Source organism: Buceros rhinoceros, unplaced genomic scaffold (genome assembly GCF_000710305.1).
Source record: "Buceros rhinoceros silvestris isolate BGI_N320 unplaced genomic scaffold, ASM71030v1 scaffold9119, whole genome shotgun sequence".
NCBI lineage: Eukaryota > Metazoa > Chordata > Aves > Bucerotiformes > Bucerotidae > Buceros > Buceros rhinoceros.
This window is the reverse complement of record NW_010430944.1, coordinates 143,459-161,089: the sequence shown is the minus strand read 5'-3', so window position 1 is coordinate 161,089 and position 17,631 is coordinate 143,459. Positions and strand designations below refer to the sequence as shown.

The following is a 17,631-nucleotide window of genomic DNA, read 5'->3' as shown; positions in this document are numbered from 1 at the left end:
AGGCTGGTGTGGCACTCAGAGTGGCAAAAGAAGCAAGAATTTCCAGGCCCAAGTCAAAATGAGCAGGGAGAGAAACCAGAGGGGAAAGAGCTGCTCACCAAGCAGAGGATGAACTAACAACTCTGCAACTCCTGGCAGGGAGCAGCCGGAGAGGTGTCACTGGCTAGTCTGGGCAGGCTGCCATTGCCATGGTCCGCTCAACTGAATGGGGCCAGATCATTTCCAGCTCCATCCTACCACCTTGCTCGGTTTCCCCAGTTTTGATTTCCTTCTCGTTCAGTTACTTTCAAATCAACTTTCATTCCGCTGTTGAGGACAGTCTTTGCCCAAGGCTCTGTGCTTCTTGCAGCACCTGGCACTGCACAGCACTGTGAATGGGGAGGCGTGAATCATGTTTACGCCTATGTTTACGCAACAGAACTGGATCAGAAGTGCCCAGAAGACTCTGGGCCAGGGAGCAAACAAACAAGCAGCCTGGAAGTCATGTGTTAGAGTCTTCCCATCCAAACTATGGAGCTTCAGCTTGCACAGTTTATAGAATTTGAGCTTTTCTTTGAAAAACATTGCTTAGTTACTCCAGCAATTTATTTCTTTCTTGTATCAAAAAGCTTCCCCTAGACTAAAGAAAATACTTTAATCCCTGAAAATTCTTTCACACAAGGATGTAGCTTAAAAGATTAAGTTGTATCAGTAATAACTTGCTCATGTGCAGGAGAAAAGATGGAGGTCTGAACCAAGCTCTGTTAAACCAGCAGAAAGACTCCTGCTGCTTTCAAGATGAAGCACAGATAAGTCCATCCCAGCTGAGTAGATTAGTTCTCCCTTAATGAGCCTCAACAGTCCTCCAGGCTCTGTAGATTACTATATATAGCCAGCAATGCTTATACAACATAGGTAGGATAGGCAGGCACGGAGCATATAAAGAAGATTAACACCAAGTAAGCTCCTAAGGAAGAAGCATCACAACACAAGTCATTAACAAGAGCAGGGAGAGGGGCCATGCTTGTCAGATGATGTACAGCGATCAGAAAGCACCGTCAGCCACGTAATTCACAGCAAGATTTTTTTTGGAAACTATCTCCAAGCACAAGCTTATGAGTTTGACTTGGGCTGTTTCTACATTCTGACACTGGAAATAACAGGTGAAGGCAACTCGTGAGCACCTGGACGTGTAGACGGAGCTTGCAGATGTCTCCCCAGAATGTGAGTAATGGTGCAAAACCAGAACTCCTGTGTGTTGTTACAGTGAGCAGTACTCATTATATGCATTTGCAGAATACCTAAAAGAACAAATTAAGCACTTGTTTTTGAGTGTGCAGAGAGGAGAACATGCAGCGCTTTGCTTTCTAGAGTGATTTTAACAGTCATTGCTTATCTAGGCACCTATAGGGTCTTAATAAAATGCTAACTCAGAAATGTTCCTCCCAACATCTGGAATCTTTCTCTACTTTATTTTCAATTACTTGTTCGGTCACCTAAGTGTTGACAGGGGTTTATCTTCCTAGGTCTTTTACCAATGCTGTGGTAAAAATCTGAAGTGCAAGCCATACAAGAAAAAATACAGTGATGCTGAGAAATCAGCCCCCGTTGTACCAGACTACATTCATCTCCCTGCAAAACACTTGAGTAGGAGAGTTTGGAGATGCACTGCCTTTAAGGTGACATATTAATGAAGATATTATCTGTTGACTACCAAACTGAACTATCACACTGGTATTTTTTACACGGCATACAAGAAAACACTCCTCTTCCATGAAACAAATGTGCAAAGCTCTGTGTGTGCAGGAGTAGCTCACCTAAGTGTAGAAGATGCGATGTGTTTGTGACTGTGTATTTGTTCAATTTTTTAACTGAAGACTAGGGGTTTTGAAGCTCTGGCAGGATGACTGACTATTAAAGCTTGTACTTCCTAGACCCTGTAGAGCGTTGGGTGACCTGTCAGAGCACTGTCTGATACATCTAAACCTTCCACTGAATGCAGTTTCTGAAGGCAATTCTTCCTCCACATGCCTGGTAGGTCACTCCAACCCACTGCGGAGGACTGACTTCTGGAGGTCTGCCAGCACAGTGGCGGATGAAAGAATCCAAGGCACAGTCAGACCAAAAACTACAGCCCAAGCTGAGGTTCTTTGGCATGAACACCAATGCAAACATGCTGTGGGAGTAAAACAGTAACATCCCCCTTCAACACGGTCTATGTGTTTCAGTTTCCTTTAGTGCAGAGAAGCAGAGGGATGCTGTATTTTGCAGTCATCTAAACGGCTCTCGGAGTAGTCATGGTGCTTTTCTATAAAATCAATTGCTTTTACAGTGGCACTTACCTAGGCATAAGAAGCCAGGCTCTGTCCCAGGAGTTCTCAATTTGCCAGGCAAATATCAAAGTTTTAGTGGAAAGCAGATTTTGCCGTTAGCTATTTACTGGTGACATTAGTAATCAGAATTCAGTATTTATGAATATATATCAATACTCTTGAAATATCATGCTGACATTTTCTATGGAAATACTCTTTGCCACTCCAGGCAGCTATTTCAAAATCGATAAGCTCCCGGAAGACAAGTGGCTTTTTTAGTGCTCCACAATTGTCAGTCAAGAAATATTTTACATAACTTTGTACATTCACAGAACTAGGCAGTTTTTGGAAGAAAACTTGAACTGAGACTATTTCCTTTGATTCTGACCCCAGACTCCTTCCAGCATCAACATCATCATCTAGCAGAATAAATACTGGCAGAAGTCTCCAGCAAAGCAAAACCCACCATGGTGCTCAGCACCAAACGTCCCTGTGTTATCAAGAAGGGCACTGGTACTCGAGGAGAACTAGGTGGTAAGGGACTGCAGGCTTAGGAACACTAGCCCAGGACTGATAGGGAAGAGAGCAGCAGAGGCTCCACACACAGCGCTGCCCTCTCAGCTGTCACTCCTAGAGGCCCTTGTCTCACAGCACTTCTGTGGCAATTATTGCTACCTAAACACAGGAACGAACACTAACCAGCGCAGTCCCAAGTGTTTCTCTTACAAAAGCCAAGCAGGCATCCTGACCAGACACTACTAGGACTTCTCCACAGAGCCCAGTTCCAAATTTAACCTTTCCAGTGGTGCAAGCTCAACGCCCACTGCTTCCTCCCTATAGCACAGCCAAGGAAGGAAGGTGTGATTTACAGCTCCAGTTTTCAACTAGGTTAATCTTTTCCCCAAATCGCTAATGATTTAATTTAATTTTTTGTTGTGAAAAAGTTCAACTGAGTCCCTAAATGCCATACGACAACACTAGCTTGCTAAGTAGCTTGCTGAGATTTATTGGCATGGGTTTATAAGAGCCTGCTGGTAGCAAATCCTCTCTCTCTGTCTAGCTCAGCTCCAAATTCTAAATCAGCAGCTGAAGGACGTGTCATTGCCTGGCACGTCATTGCAAATGGACTGGGGGTATCTATGATCAGCTGCTGCAACATCCTGTTTTCAGACTTTATTTTACAGCACAGAAGCCTGAATTAGCCTGAGCTCTTTCACACAGTTTTAACGGTGCTTTGTCACAGAGACTCACTCTGTGAGTCCTCTCAGAAAATGAATGTCACCAGCTCAGTGAAACATTGCAAAGGTGATTCCAAAGTGCACACATTCAGGAACACTGCAATCCTTGTCAGATTTAACGTGGACATTCATCGCAAAAAAGCCAGGTATCTAAATGAAGTACCTAAACTGGAAGGCTGATTACATCAGACTCAAAACAACCGTGAGATGGGCTGCTAAAATAACCAGTGCAGCCCAGGGACCAATGTAACACCCCAAAAATTCAGTGGGAGCCTCCCTGTAGATTGCAGTAGAGGGAGAAGCAAGCTCTTATCTGTATATATTTGCTTAACATTTTAAAAACAGAGAGCGTTAATCAGTAGCTCAGAAGTCTATATTGATTTCTACTGAGGCATCCAACTACGTAAAATAAGATCATTAAGTGGCAATGAATGTTGTCACTTGTTACCATTTATTAGCTATGTGACTGATTTGATTATTTAATGAGAGTCCAACATTCATTCACTATCAGATTCTGAGATTTCTTCCATTCCTACTTGGTGAGGTGACAGCAAAATTTAGAATCAGAATAAATCCAAATCACTCCATGAACTCGGTAGGAACAGAACACCAGAAAGGCTCTAGCAACCAGGCCTAATATATGGGCTTCCTTTAATATTCTTGTCTTAAGGTAGAAAGACCCCTTCCTCTTTCACCACTTTCAGGATGTGAAAATAACCACAAATTCCTTTTTTTTTTTCTTTTAAAGTATCTCTTCATTCTTTGAATACAATCACACTTTAAAGGCCCGATGTCTGCACCTTTACACATATGTAGGTAGCTAGAGCCGAGGTAACTGCTTGGCAATTGTGAAAAAGTTTCTCTTTAACAGGTTGTCTGAGAAATGCTTACCACCCTCCCCATAAATATTGACTTTGATTAATTAATTTGTTAAAATTCTTGCACAATCCAAAATAAAAAAGGAAATCAGTAATCCATCATGAAGATTTTAGATGGCAAGAACAGTATTCTAGATTTATCAAAAATTTTTGTAATAAGCAAACGGTATCCTCCCCACCACAGTTAGGAAACCTTGTGTTTCTTCAGTGCCCTTTTTTTTCAGGGTAACGTTTCCATGTGTTTCCCTATTTATTTATGCAAACACACTTCCTGTATAATATATTCTACCCTGCTGTGTGTCGGCACTAAACAGGTAATGAGGAAGGAGACAGAAGACTCAGGCACTGCCCCAAAGTACCTTGTCTAAGGGGCAGAGAGCAGATCACTCACCATCACACCACACGAGTTATTCATCAGGCCTCCACTACAGCTTAAGCTTTTCTGGTTGTTCTTGAGGTCACGCCACTTCCAGGCTACAGATTAGAGGAGAGGCCTGGGTGGCATCATACAGGTGGTCAAAGAGAATCATTCTTTCTTCTCTCCAGAGGAATTTCTCTCTCCAGTATTTTCACCAGTGTCCACAAAGAACCCCAGACATTACTGTGAGAACTGACGCAGTCATTCCTTTCAGTCTGAAATGTCCTGAAAGGATGGGGCTGACTAGAAAGATTGGTCAGTAAATCTTGAAAACAGTGGAAATCTATTGAAAAGGAAAATAGGGAAGGTTTTGCCAAGGCATGTATTATTCACAGTTGCCGATCACATTGTGCCAAAGCTTTCACCTCTGCTTTCCTCCTTCAGTGAGCTGGAAGGGCTGCAGTCAGAAACAAAGCCCCTTACGGGAATTGTGTCTGAGGAAGCTAAGGGCTGGCTGAGCACATTTGCTTCATTGCATTTCTAGACCATTAACGTACTTGCTTGTAGCTCTCACTTTCAGACTCTCTGCACGTAGCAGTTTTGGCTTCCATATTTGGTCTTATCATTTACTGGCTCATCAGGGACAGTCACAGAGTGAAAAACCTGAGTGGAAAGCACGTCTTCATAACAGGCTGCGACACCGAACTTGGAAACTCACTGGCTAAATGGCTTGACAAAAGGGGATTTTGTGTCATTGCTGCATGTGCCACAGAAAAAGAAGGCCAAGAGCTGCAGTCCTGCTCCTCACTCTCACTGAAGACTGTGAACCTGAACTTAGCTGACTCCAACAGCATTGCCAGGGCTGTGTCATTTGTGACCGAAGAGACAGCTGGCGAGGGTAAGTGGCAGGGTAATTTCCCAGAAAAATGATTGAATAGAACCTGATGTAGCCTAGTTAAAAGTTCTGATTCCTCTCCACTCTCCTCAGATGCATTTTTTGTCTTAGTGACGAAATGCATTCACGCTTCAGCTCTGTCATTTCTTGGTTCAAAGAGGTTCTCTCTAGCAACACTTTTGGGATTCCCCTCGCTTTTACTGGCAGGGTGCCTAAAAATCTAGTTGCTTAGTGTATTAAAAACGGATCATTCCTAGGTGAGTTTTTTGGTGCCCCCGAAGAATCTCAGCGGTGGGAAGGTGCTAAATGGGACCAGAAAGAACTTTCTTGACAATAAAACCAGCACACCCAATTAAAAGTGGATGGTGCACGGCTTCTTCAGCACTCTAGTAAGCAGAAGAGTGTTTTTGCATAGCTGGCTTTTGCAATGCACACAACAATTTCACTGACGGTAAGGGTGAATCGCTTGTCATCTTAGCCAGCTTTCTTAGAGTTGTTACATAGGCAGCTCTCAGTACTGCTATCATACACCTCTGAGCACTTGTCTAAAAGAGAAACAGTTTGTCCTTCTATACCTATGAGCAGAGTTAAACAAGACTCAAGTGTTGATTTGGGGAAAAGGTGATAAAAAGCTCTGTATGGTAAATACAGTCAGCCATGGCAATTACATGTTTCTTTCTCAGCACTGATACCTCAGACTAGACATTGTTAAGGGCCACCAAGGAGGATCACAGCACTGTAACTACCAGCTGTAACACACAATTATAACAAATAGGCTTTTACACCAGTTAGGCAATTATACCAAATATTCAATAGGCTTGTTAATTAATTGACTAGCTAAAACAGCAAAACACGTATGTTCTACCAGTAGCACTTTCCCAAAGCTCGTAAAACACCGTTGGCCTCATGAGGGTTCCAGACCATTCTTGAATGCAGTGATGGAGGGCAAGGACAACATGATCACTAGCACTTACCTCCTCTGGCAGGACCCTGCTTCCAGGTTGTGGAAAGCCGCGCGTTCTCGATCAGGGCAATCACTGTGCCGTCACCTCCATCTGAGAAACTCTTTATGGACACTGAGTGCTGGACTTTCAGCCTCTCCCTCGGGTGCAGGCCTGTCCTCTGCAAACGCTTCGAAGTGTCACCATTTATCTAAAGTTATTCAAGTCATTTATAAGGTAGTAAAGCAGTATTATCAATACACAGGGTTAAGCTAATATTTTTAGAATCATTGACTAATCACACACATCTCGTTCAGACCTTTAGACCGCAAACCAGAAAAGTCAGTCTTTCTGCTTCTATGTAGACTATTTGATTTACACAAGAATGTAAATGCCTGTTAAGGGCCCGCATACCTGAGCAGACCTGGATAATAAAGCCCGGTAAGGTGGCCTATATCTCCAATCAAAATAGTTTTCCTTTAATACTTCACCCATGTGTGTGAAAATAACTAATATGGGGAGGTGAGGAAAAACACTGTTCCCCAGATTTTTAGCTTACACCTTGACACGAAAAGGAGCCTTGAAACTGCTGTGAGCAGTTTGCTGATCCCAAGAATGGAATGTGGTCACAATGGCTAAGGCCTGCTGCAGCCAGGTGCAACGTACCATGCCCCCAAATGAGGACAGGAGTGATGTGAAGGCAGCACAGTCTGTCCCTGTTCCTGCAGGTAACAATGGGCCGCTATAGCCTACCACAATGGCTGCTATCAAGAAAGGTGGATCGCTACTGCCATGCCAACAAAAACGGTAGAATCATGTTCTCAAGGTGAAGTTTGCTCATTATAATGTCATTATAATACAAAAAAACACCTCCATCCCAAAGGCTACCCACCTCCAAGGTACGACCACTCCCCACTGGGCATGCGCCCTATGTTTCAACACCTGTACCTTTAAATGTGAAGTGAGAGATTTTTAATCGAATCAGAATAAAAGGAATAAAATGACCAGAGTCACTCAACTCCACCCAGAGGCATAGAAACAATATAAAAAGTGGCAGACTTTTGGGGGACTTTTGGGGAACAGAAGACCACCATCAAAACTTCGGGATCAGTCGACAGGCTGAACTTATCTTCTCCCCCCTCATAGGGACGCCTACTGGGTAAGAGATCTCTGTTTTGTGCACTTAAATACTAACATTAGGCTGGCTGTTAATAATTCTTAGTGTTTAGGTTTGTGTGTGTACCCAATCACCGGTATCATTCGAACCTGTATTTTGTCACAAATCTACACAATAAATTACTTAATACTGAAGAGATTTGTCTTAGTGTCACTGCTAGTGATGGTCCCTGAATAAGTTAGGTGAGTATCCTCCAATCCTACCTCTTGGTGGGCTACCAAGAGGGACTTGGGTTTCAGTGACGCTGCCAGCGCGAGCCTGGCAGGCTGGCCAAGTTACAAAGAACCCAGGAGGTTCCCCTTCTCCCTAACAGGAGTGTGGTAGGCAGGTTGGGCGCCAGGATCTCGTCTTTCTTGGGATGCTGGTGGGCTGAACAAACTATAAAGGGTTTGGAAAACCCCACCTTCCAGGCCAGGAATTTTAATAACCAGCTCTATATATCTTCCTGGCCCCCCTTTTCGTGACACCGTGCTCTTCTAGAGTCATTGCCTAAGGTGTTCAGCAAATTTTGCCAGAGGTATGGAATGGATCATACAAGCAAACCCCAGACGATTGTATTCATCTCACTGAAGTTTTTGCAGACTGTGTGCTTGGTTCCCAATGCTACATATGAAACTTTAGGGTAAGATATCGCCACATACTGAAATAAATGGTTTTGTAACCCTTTTAGGGCTTTTTGGCTTGGTGAGCCATGCTGAAGGAATAGCACCTGTAGCACCCACTGACTGGCTGATGATTGAAGACTTCCACTCAGTGCTGGATGTTAGTCTGCTGGGATTGATTGAAATCACACTCAAGCTTTTGCCACTTCTGAAAAAAGCCAAGGGAAGAGTAGTCAATCTAATTAATGCCAAAGGCCTCATGGCTTTTGTAGGGGGTGGCTACACACTGTCCACACAGGGCATGGAAGCTTTCTCTGACACCTTACGGTGAGTAGCTAGAAACACATGCAAGAATTCAAGAACAGTTTCCAGCTGTGCGGAGGAAGGGTGACTGTATGTTCGTCCCTCTCGTTTCCTCTCTGGAAATCTTGCCTAAGGATGGAAAGGAAAATAAGAGGATATTGGTCACTGGTTTGGGATTTCAGTCTCCAGTAATACAAACAGACCCACCAGGAAACTGCACTGGGAAAAAATTTCACATCCTGGACAAATGGCTAACACGTAGCTTTCGGGCATGTGAATCCACTGCATACAAGTAAATCAACTGTATAGCCTGCTCAGACACCCAGAGCTTGCTGGGCAAGTTGTTCTTAGTCGTATTTGCCCATTTACAACCCATTTTATTTTGCTCTAGTGCTCCACAATCTGAGCTGGACAGTTCCATGCAGCAACTGCATTACCAAAGGTACTTGTAACTTTAAAAAACGAAGCTGAGCACCCTTCACTGAAGCCAGTTGTGTTGCACTGCCTTGAGGAGGCTAAGGCCTGGCCCAGCAAGTCAAGTCTTCACAAGAACTAGGGAAGTTAGTTGCAAACCATTATGAATGCTTATATAAAGAAAGTATATGCCCCAAGGAAATATAACATAAAGCAATGGCTAATGTACACATGGACTGTTCCTTTGCACACTTTGGAACATAGCTTCCTGGGTCTCTTGAGCTGCCCAGGAAAACAGGGGCCATTTTTATCCCAAAGAAGTGGCACTGCAACAGAATTACATAGAAGGAATTACTACCAGAAAAAAAACATTAACTTTTATTTCACTAATATTTAATCACTTAACCACAGCCTTTTAACCATACAATGCAGAACTAAGTTCTAATCTAATTTAAAATTTTTGCTCACTTTTACTTTTCCCCAGGCACTGTAATAATCTGTTCTTGCTGGAAGCTGAAATGATGCAACAGTACTTGAAATAGTCAGTAATACATGGCTAAGATGCAGACTGCTGCTGCATCCTTTGCAGCATTCCAACATAAACCACACAGAAAGCTGTGAGTCTACCTAACACTGCTTTTTTTCCTTGGTGTTAATTGCCAGCTGCTCTTTCACGGAGCAGGTACGCTGCCACAAAGCTAATTTGAACATCTCAAAATTATGCTGATATTTGAAGACAAGAATCAAAGTCTCAAATATTCATTTATGTGGCAGACTTTCAAATTACTTATTTGTAAAGGTTATGCCATTAATGGATGGTCAGGAATGGTTATTGGGTTTTTTTTCTTCTAGGATAGAGATGCAGCATTTTGGAGTGAAAGTAAGCATTGTTGAGCATGGTTTCTTTAAGGCAGTAGTTAATTCAGATGTCTTCGAGAAACACCTCTTAAGACTTTGGAACAGACTGGCTCCTGAGATCAGGAACTCCTACGGAGAAAAGTACTTAATTGAATGTAAGTAGAATAAGAACTGAATGAAAGCTCAGGGGAAATATTATCCATATATATAAATATCTGCAAGGTATGTAAATACTAGTAAAGACAACAGAGCCAGGCTCTTTTCCATGGTGCCCAGGGACAGGACCTGAGGCAATGGGCACAGAATGAAACACAGGATGTTCCTGCTGTTTTGCTGTGAGGGTGACTGAGCACTGGTACAAGTTACCCAGGGAAGTTGTGGAGTGAACATCTCCAAGGATGGAGATACTCAAAAGCTGTCTGGACATGGTCCTGGGCAATCTGGTCTAGGTGACCCAGCTTGAGCAGGGGGTGTTGGATCAGATGTCCCTTCCAACCTCAACCAATCTATGATTCTGTGAACATTTGCTGGACTTCATTAACATTCACTAAGAACTCATTGCTGACTGTTCTGGACTATGTGTATATTAGATGAGGCCTGCACGATTAGTCCCCATATGAGATTGGTGAGTTGTAACGTCATGCTACCATCCTTAGTCCCTCCATACTTAGGAGGTCAAATGCCCAGGGGGAAGGAATTGCTATGACCACAAGCTTTGTCTATGGCTTACTGATACCTGAAGAGTTGTGCTGTGTCACACTGCACTTACGTCAGGGAACATTTGGCTCACAATGTGGGCCAGGGAGGTTTCTGTTTACTGGGCTCTTGGGTATTCTGCCGTCTTTCTGGTCTCTGCTCTGCTGTAGCTACGCTGCTCTCAGTATTTGAGCCAGTAGTTTAAAGCGAGCCTGAAGCCGTAGCCAAACCTTTGAATATAAAGAATCCTCTTACAGAGAATGTTGCATACAAATGCTTTTGGGTTTATTTTCTTCGTGCAGATATAAAAGCTCAAAGATCATCAGTGAAAATACTCTGTGACTCTGATATTTCTAAGGTCATAAAATGCATGGAACATGCTCTGATAGCAAAGTACCCCAGGACACGATACAGAGTTGGATTGGATGCAAAGTTCTTTTGGCTGTTACTCTCCTATGCTCCAAGCTGTTTATCTGACATGCTGCTGTGTATGACATTTCCAGCTCCAGCAGCTAGTTGGAGATCAGTTCCTGGAGTTCTATTTCATGTTTAGTGTTAAACCAGTATCAGCTCTGCAGAAATAAATATTAATCTTGTTAAAACCAGACGTTGTCATCTTTACCAGTTACTAGACTGATTAAATTCCTTTCAGAAGACACTTTCTCCACCCCTTGTGAAGGATGCACTCAACATCCCTTCACCAAATCAGCAGTAAATTGCTGCAGCTCCAAAGGAGGCAAAGGCTTCAGCATTAGCCAGACCAAGAACTCCTCTAGGAAACCCACAAAGGAGCAGAGCACAGTGAGCACCAAAGCATAGCAGCTTGAACACCGATCATGCAATTAACACATGAATAACAGGTGTTTTTTCCAAGACTCATTTACTGAGGAACAAAGAATGTTGTGTGTACAAGGGGTCTTATGCATACGCCTCCCATCATATGCAATCTGACTATGAGCCAGCCACTTTATCCCATAAATATGACAGCCGAAGTGAGCCTTCTTTGAGTTGTCCCTGCTAGACAGTGTGGCTGTGTGGCAGTGATCTCTCCTTGAGCTGGGACACCTCTCAAGGTTGTTCCTCAAAGCTATGAGATCCTTTATCAACAACAGATCATTGGATGAGCCAAATCTGAGTTCTCTGTGGATGGCAACCGGACTGCACACCTGGCAACTCTCCCCTTAGAATGAATCACTTAGTTACAGTGTTGTGTGAACTAGTACGCTGTTTGCTTAGCTTTACTCAGCATGAGTAAAGCTCATGTGTGAGCTACTTGCTGAAGCCTTAGGCTGCAAGCCGTAGTTTTTCACCTACATTTACTGAATGTGTACCTACTTAAGCAAAACACAGTCTCCAGAGACAACACAAACCAGAAGATAAGGAGGCTACAACCATCAACAGTAACTGCAACTAGACAAGATAATGGCCTATCTCGAGACAGTGAAGGAATCCAGTAAAGAGTCATAAGATCTCAAAACAGAATCCCTATTGGACCAAGGGGCATGTGGAAGACACGGGAAGAGAGTGTGAAGAGTGGGTGAGGGGTGTAAAGGTACAATGGCCCAGGGATTTCTTTGTTCAGGGTGTCTCTCTCTGGAAGCATCTAGCATGAGCTGATCCTGCTGCTGTACCACTCAAATTATTTATAAGATTTGATGCCTAAGACTCTGTTTTGGAAAACCTAGGGTTCAAACTTCAGAGTGAACTAAGACCGGAAGACTGGACAGAAGGTGCTTCTTTCACATCAAGGTTTGAGATTCCTTGCCTGAGACCAAGACATTCTTCCTTACCCAAGGCAGAGATCCCTTATTCACAACAGAGCCTCAGTAAGTGACAGATAGTATGATGAAAGAACGTCTAATGAAACCCATGTAACTAATTCCATTAGCCATAAACAGTTGACCAGGTCTGGAACTAAGTCTGGATCCAGCTGTGCCTCTACTTTTCTCTGAGAAGGCATTTACAAATCAAGGGGGTCCATTCTGAACCACGTGACTCAAACAGGAGGTTTTTCTTACCCTTTGTATGTATTCAATTAGATCTAAACCATTGACCAAGTCTGAGATTAAGATTGGACTTAGCCACCCCTAAGCTCCATCAGGAGTATGGAAAACAAGGGAGTCCACCCTGAACCTCGTGACTCAATAGGAGGGTCTCCCTTACCTTTTGGCGTCTCCAGGCTCCCTGTAAATAATTCTAAATCAATTCTAACTCGATTTTCCTTTGTATGTTTCTTCCACATAGTAAGTAATAGATTGAATGTTTAGTCATGCTTTTACAAATTTGTATTAAAGTCACTTTTGCTGATAATACCTTTGACAGTGACTCTTTAAGTGATCTAAAACATCTGTGACAAATTGTTGTAGCTGGCAGGATCCTAAATCAGGATTGGCGACACCCCCTACCACTCCTTACCTGTGATTTCTGAGTTTGCAGATAGGCTTGTAAATCCAGTGTGGTTCTGAAGGCCATCTTTTATGCTCAGAAATGATACCTCTACAGGATCTTCATTCACCAAATATTCAGCTACAAAGCTAGTTAACGCTACTCCCCCAATAAAAAAAAAATTAAATAAGAAAAATAAAATCACTGGAAGAATCGGTTTTTCAAGTAGACTTCGTCAACATACAGGCTGCTAGGGAACTTGAGATTAAATAACGGCCTTTCAGAACGTGTATCTTAAACGTGTACTTTACAGAATGTATCTAGTCAGATTTAATAATCTATTTCATGGGCTGGTTTCTCATGGTTATATTCCAGTTGCTAAACTTCACAACACACGAAATCAAGTAATACCAAAGCCCACCTATTCCAACATATTCCAAAAATTACAGTTGCAGTATCTGACCACACCTAATCGCCTAACTATACACAATTACATGTGCAATTACAGGGAAAATCAAAACTACATTGCACTCTGCTACTATAAGAGTATCCAAACTTAAATTTTAACTTTCTTCCTAATATTAGTATATAATATGCATTCACATTTCTTTTGTCCTTGGTGTGCTTTGCAAGTTAAAAGGACAATTATTTCACTCATTAGATGAAACATCAGCATATGCTATGGCAAATTAGTTCGACTGTACAGTGTGTTCAGAATGGCAAAAGGTTAGTTTAGTTTACTGTGCCTCTTGTACACTATTTCTATCTGTGAAGCTGTTGGCCAGAGGCTCACAAATTGGATTTTCTAGAGATACTAGAATTGAAGGGGTAAAGGTTTTATTTGCTGAAGAGCTGTGCTGGTGATTAATCATTAATGTGCAATTCAATCAAGCTTACAAAAATACCATGTGCAGGTCACAACTCAAAATGTAAGAAAAGCAGTTTTGTCACTCTGTGTGTGTGAGAAGGGGCACATGTGTGAGTTTGTACGTGTGCATGAAAGGGACAGAAAGCTTTTAGTAACCTTTAAGTATTTCATTGAGCTTCTCTTCTCTGGCAAATGGCTTCAAGAATAAATTTATTTTACATCATTTCATGATAAATACCTGCAGAGAGATATTCCTCTCCATCTGGCCTGACAGCTGTAAATAGAATGTACATGAAAAAACTTAATGGTATAATTTATCAGCCCTATAGTAGCAGATTACAGAGAGGTGCCATAATGTCTGAAAATCAACCTTCTTTGAAACAGAATGAGCTCAGAATTCAAGAATCCTGGCAGAAACTGTCCTCATAAGGGAAAAAGAATACAAGTGAGAAATGAAGTTCGGAATAGAATCTAAAGCTTCTGTAGAATAAAGTACCAAAAATTAAATCTTACATAATCAGAAGAGGGTACATGGTGGTATGCTACTGAGAGGAAGAGGCCCAGCTGAAGCTTAGGAATCCTTAGGAATCCTTCACCACCAGGTATGTTAAATAATCAAATCTACATACAACCTATCTATATAGTATCTCAGGAATGGTTTTCTTCCACATCTGAAAAGTTAAAATTATTACGGGAGAAAAAAGTATTTCTGATACATGGCTGACATATTAGCAGTTTTCTCCAAAACTGGTTCCGAATCTTTCTGTTGACAAAGACTATTCACAGAACTGATGCTACCTTTTCTTGCAGTATGCAACTGGAGGCAAGTCTTGTAGAAATGTTAGCCCCACCTTCTCTGTTTAAAAAAAACATTGTTAACTCTTTCCTTTAGAAAAGCATTCTGACTTTCAAGGAAAAACTTTCTCAGAGCCTTACAGATGCGTATGCAGATTCTAAGGAATTTTCTACATTGAAGCACTCAGATATCAAAGGTAATTGAACTACGACTTCTGTCCATGCTACCTTGATAGTAAGTCTCTTACAATCAGAAATAAGTTTCCCATTTCAAGAGCCAGTTTATTTAATGTGTGTAATGAGGCAGTTTTCACATCTACAGTGATATGATGTCAGTGATGTTGTATCAAGAACTTTAGACAGTTGTGTGAAGCAGTGAGCGCTATTCTTATTTTACTTTATCTAAAGCACTGCTGTTTTCATCTCAGAGTGAACTGAAGACTCCACAACTGAAAAAAGTACATAGACACAAATTATGGAATAAGGATGTGATAAAATAATCCATTTATTAGATTTATTCAGCAGCATCATTTTCCAGTTATCTTTTCTAATCAAAGTACATTACAAATTAATTATAAGCATTCTAATTAGAAATAGTATATGTATTTGAGAACTCGGATATAGAACAATCAAATAGCAGAAGTTTCAATGATTATAACCTCGGGAATTTTTAAATTGTATGAGGAGCCAGCCAGGAATGCTGAATAACATGTTCCTGCAGCAGTACTCAGAGTTTCCTCATATGGTTCATTCAAGGAAACTATCTTGGCTAGTTAATAGAAATGCTAATAAGAGGTACAGTATATCCTGATGGAATGTTATAGAAATAACCAGATAACTACAAAGACTGCATTAGTAGAAATTGTTTCCCTTTCTATTAATGTTCACCTCAGGAAATAAATAGTCAATAAAATTAAATTTTCACATTAAAAAACCTGAATAATTTCTTAAACGAACCAATATTGTATTTTGCTGTTCGGAAATAAGCTGTTATAGAAATCTAGCTACTTCATTTAATAGTACAAGTTACTTCCAGAGACTCCAGCCAAGAACAGAGCTATTCCACTGATGAGCAAGAGAAAATCTCATTAAATTAAGTACTTGTGGCACTAAAATCTAAATATATCAGAACTTTTAAAGAACACTGTTAATGGAATGGTGTTAATTGGAACCTAGATGAGAAGTCTGTGTCACGAATTGAGAGGAAATTATTTTATCTCAGGCAGTTAAAATATTGTAAGGAACAACATTTCGCCCAAGTAACTATTCAGCATAATAATGCTGCATTGACTCTTCCGTCATTTGTTTAACACAAGATAAACAGAGAGACCCATTTTTACATACAGTAGTATCTAAAATAGGTTTTAAAGATGCCCAAAGCACCAGTAGAGGTTTTTAATGTGCTGTTATAAATACATACTCTAAACATCCTGTAAATCAATAATGTTCCTATATTTGCCTCGTTTGGTTCTTTTTTAGCTTAAGCATTTATATAATGAATTTATCGCTAAAGATATGACTAATTCTATACAGATTTCTACTAGCAACATTACCCAACAAGATAATTTTTCAAAAATTTACAAATGTACAATATATTTATAACATTACTTTCAGACAGCTTCAGTGCAAAGATATACATATAGTACATCATGATAATTGTTCATAAAAATAGAAATTGGCATTTGTCAAAAAACAAGGCATAGTTTATTAGCCATTGGCTAAGAGATGTATATATTTTTATAAAGCATTTGAATGTGAACCTTACTCTTCTGTTTATAAAAAATACATGTGCAAATGGATGTGTCTAATTTTCCCTAAATCAGTTACCTAGTTATACCACAGAGTCTTCTTTAACAAGATTGGCGGTGTCTTTAAACGTGTCCTCTGTTGCTGTATAAGCTAATGGTTGATCCCTCTTCAGAGTAATCTTGGGAGGCAGTGAAGGAGAAGGGGTAGAGACATCCTCTGTGTCCTCTTGCTGTTCCTTTTCCATCTGAAACAATAATCATAAAATGCAAGTTTATATTCTGAGGTACAAAACATCCAACCTTAGATTTCAGAAATGTTAAAAAAATATCCAAGTATTTTGCTGAAGTCAAGTGGCGTGGTATAAGTTATTTCTGTAAATCATCACCTGTAACAAAATTATATGCTAATTTCACCTCGGATGATACAGCTGAGTAAATACACTACTACAAACCTACTCCATTGGGACTTCTAATGTGCAACATCAAGAGGAGCTTGGTAAGTCTAGATGCACACACATGAATGTAGATGTACACTAGCACTACTACTGTTTGTAGACAGTTACACTCATTGGCATTGGGGAAATTAACCCCTGGCTTCCTGAACTCACTCTCTCACCTTGTTCAAGCATTAGAAACCTAAATTCTCCACAAAAGGCAGCTAGTTTTAGTCACGTGACTGTGGGACTGAGGTGTGTAAGTAACTTAGGCCACCTGAAAATTTTAAACTGTAAGATTAAAAGGGCTGGAATTACCGGCTCAAGTCAGTAGAACTCCAAACATTTCATACCAAGCCAGAGGAGAATTCCTCCAGCACACACACCACCTGCTGGCACACCATATTAAAAGAACTGTCTAATCCAACTGTATAGATGAAAAAAATAGGGCTGATATAGAAACAGGGCTATAGAAACAGTACGCAGAGCTGTTGAATTTTTATGTAGTGCCAAAGCCAGGACTGAGAGGGAAGAACCCCGCACTTCATTCCTAGGGCAGTACAATAGCCTCCCACTCATGCTGGGTCCCTGAGCTGTGCCAGAATGCACCAGCATGCTGAAAAGCTGTGCCAAAATGACATCACAGAGCACCTGACATCACAGAGCAGGAGTGGCCTGCAATGCTTGGTCTGGGAAAGCAGAGATGTGGGCAATGCTTGTAAGTGCTACCTGAGCTGGATGCCTGCTGAA

General features: G+C 41.3%; 2 protein-coding genes across 2 annotated transcripts in view; one reads left to right on the top strand and one right to left on the bottom strand.

Moving 5' to 3' along the window:
- Positions 1-2,758: 2,758 nt before the first annotated feature.
- On the top strand, positions 2,759-12,485 carry LOC104499686 (retinol dehydrogenase 7-like). The gene is made up of 6 exons (XM_010143229.1): positions 2,759-2,825; positions 5,346-5,663; positions 8,449-8,707; positions 9,950-10,110; positions 10,954-11,139; positions 12,337-12,485. Exons 1-6 carry the CDS (start codon positions 2,759-2,761, stop codon positions 12,483-12,485), a joined length of 1,140 nt encoding a protein of 379 aa, XP_010141531.1.
- Positions 12,486-16,530: 4,045 nt separating this feature from the next.
- The window catches only part of LRP2 (low density lipoprotein receptor-related protein 2), a 126,875-nt gene continuing 125,774 nt past the window's right edge, over positions 16,531-17,631 (bottom strand). Inside the window, exon 79 of the mRNA XM_010143223.1 lies at positions 16,531-16,692. Coding sequence (XP_010141525.1) covers positions 16,531-16,692 — 162 coding nt within the window. The remainder of the gene's footprint in view (positions 16,693-17,631) is intronic.

What these genes read in the sequence shown, in the direction of transcription:
- LOC104499686 (XM_010143229.1), top strand. Translation starts at nt 2,759, where the DNA reads ATGGTGCTCAGCACCAAACGTCCCTGTGTTATCAAGAAGGGCACTGGT. An exon ending in AGAAAAGTACTTAATTGAAT is followed by an intron (nt 10,111 to 10,953) that starts GTAAGTAGAATA and finishes TTCTTCGTGCAG; the next exon opens with ATATAAAAGCTCAAAGATCA. An exon ending in TTTATCTGACATGCTGCTGT is followed by an intron (nt 11,140 to 12,336) that starts GTATGACATTTC and finishes TGGAAAACCTAG; the next exon opens with GGTTCAAACTTCAGAGTGAA.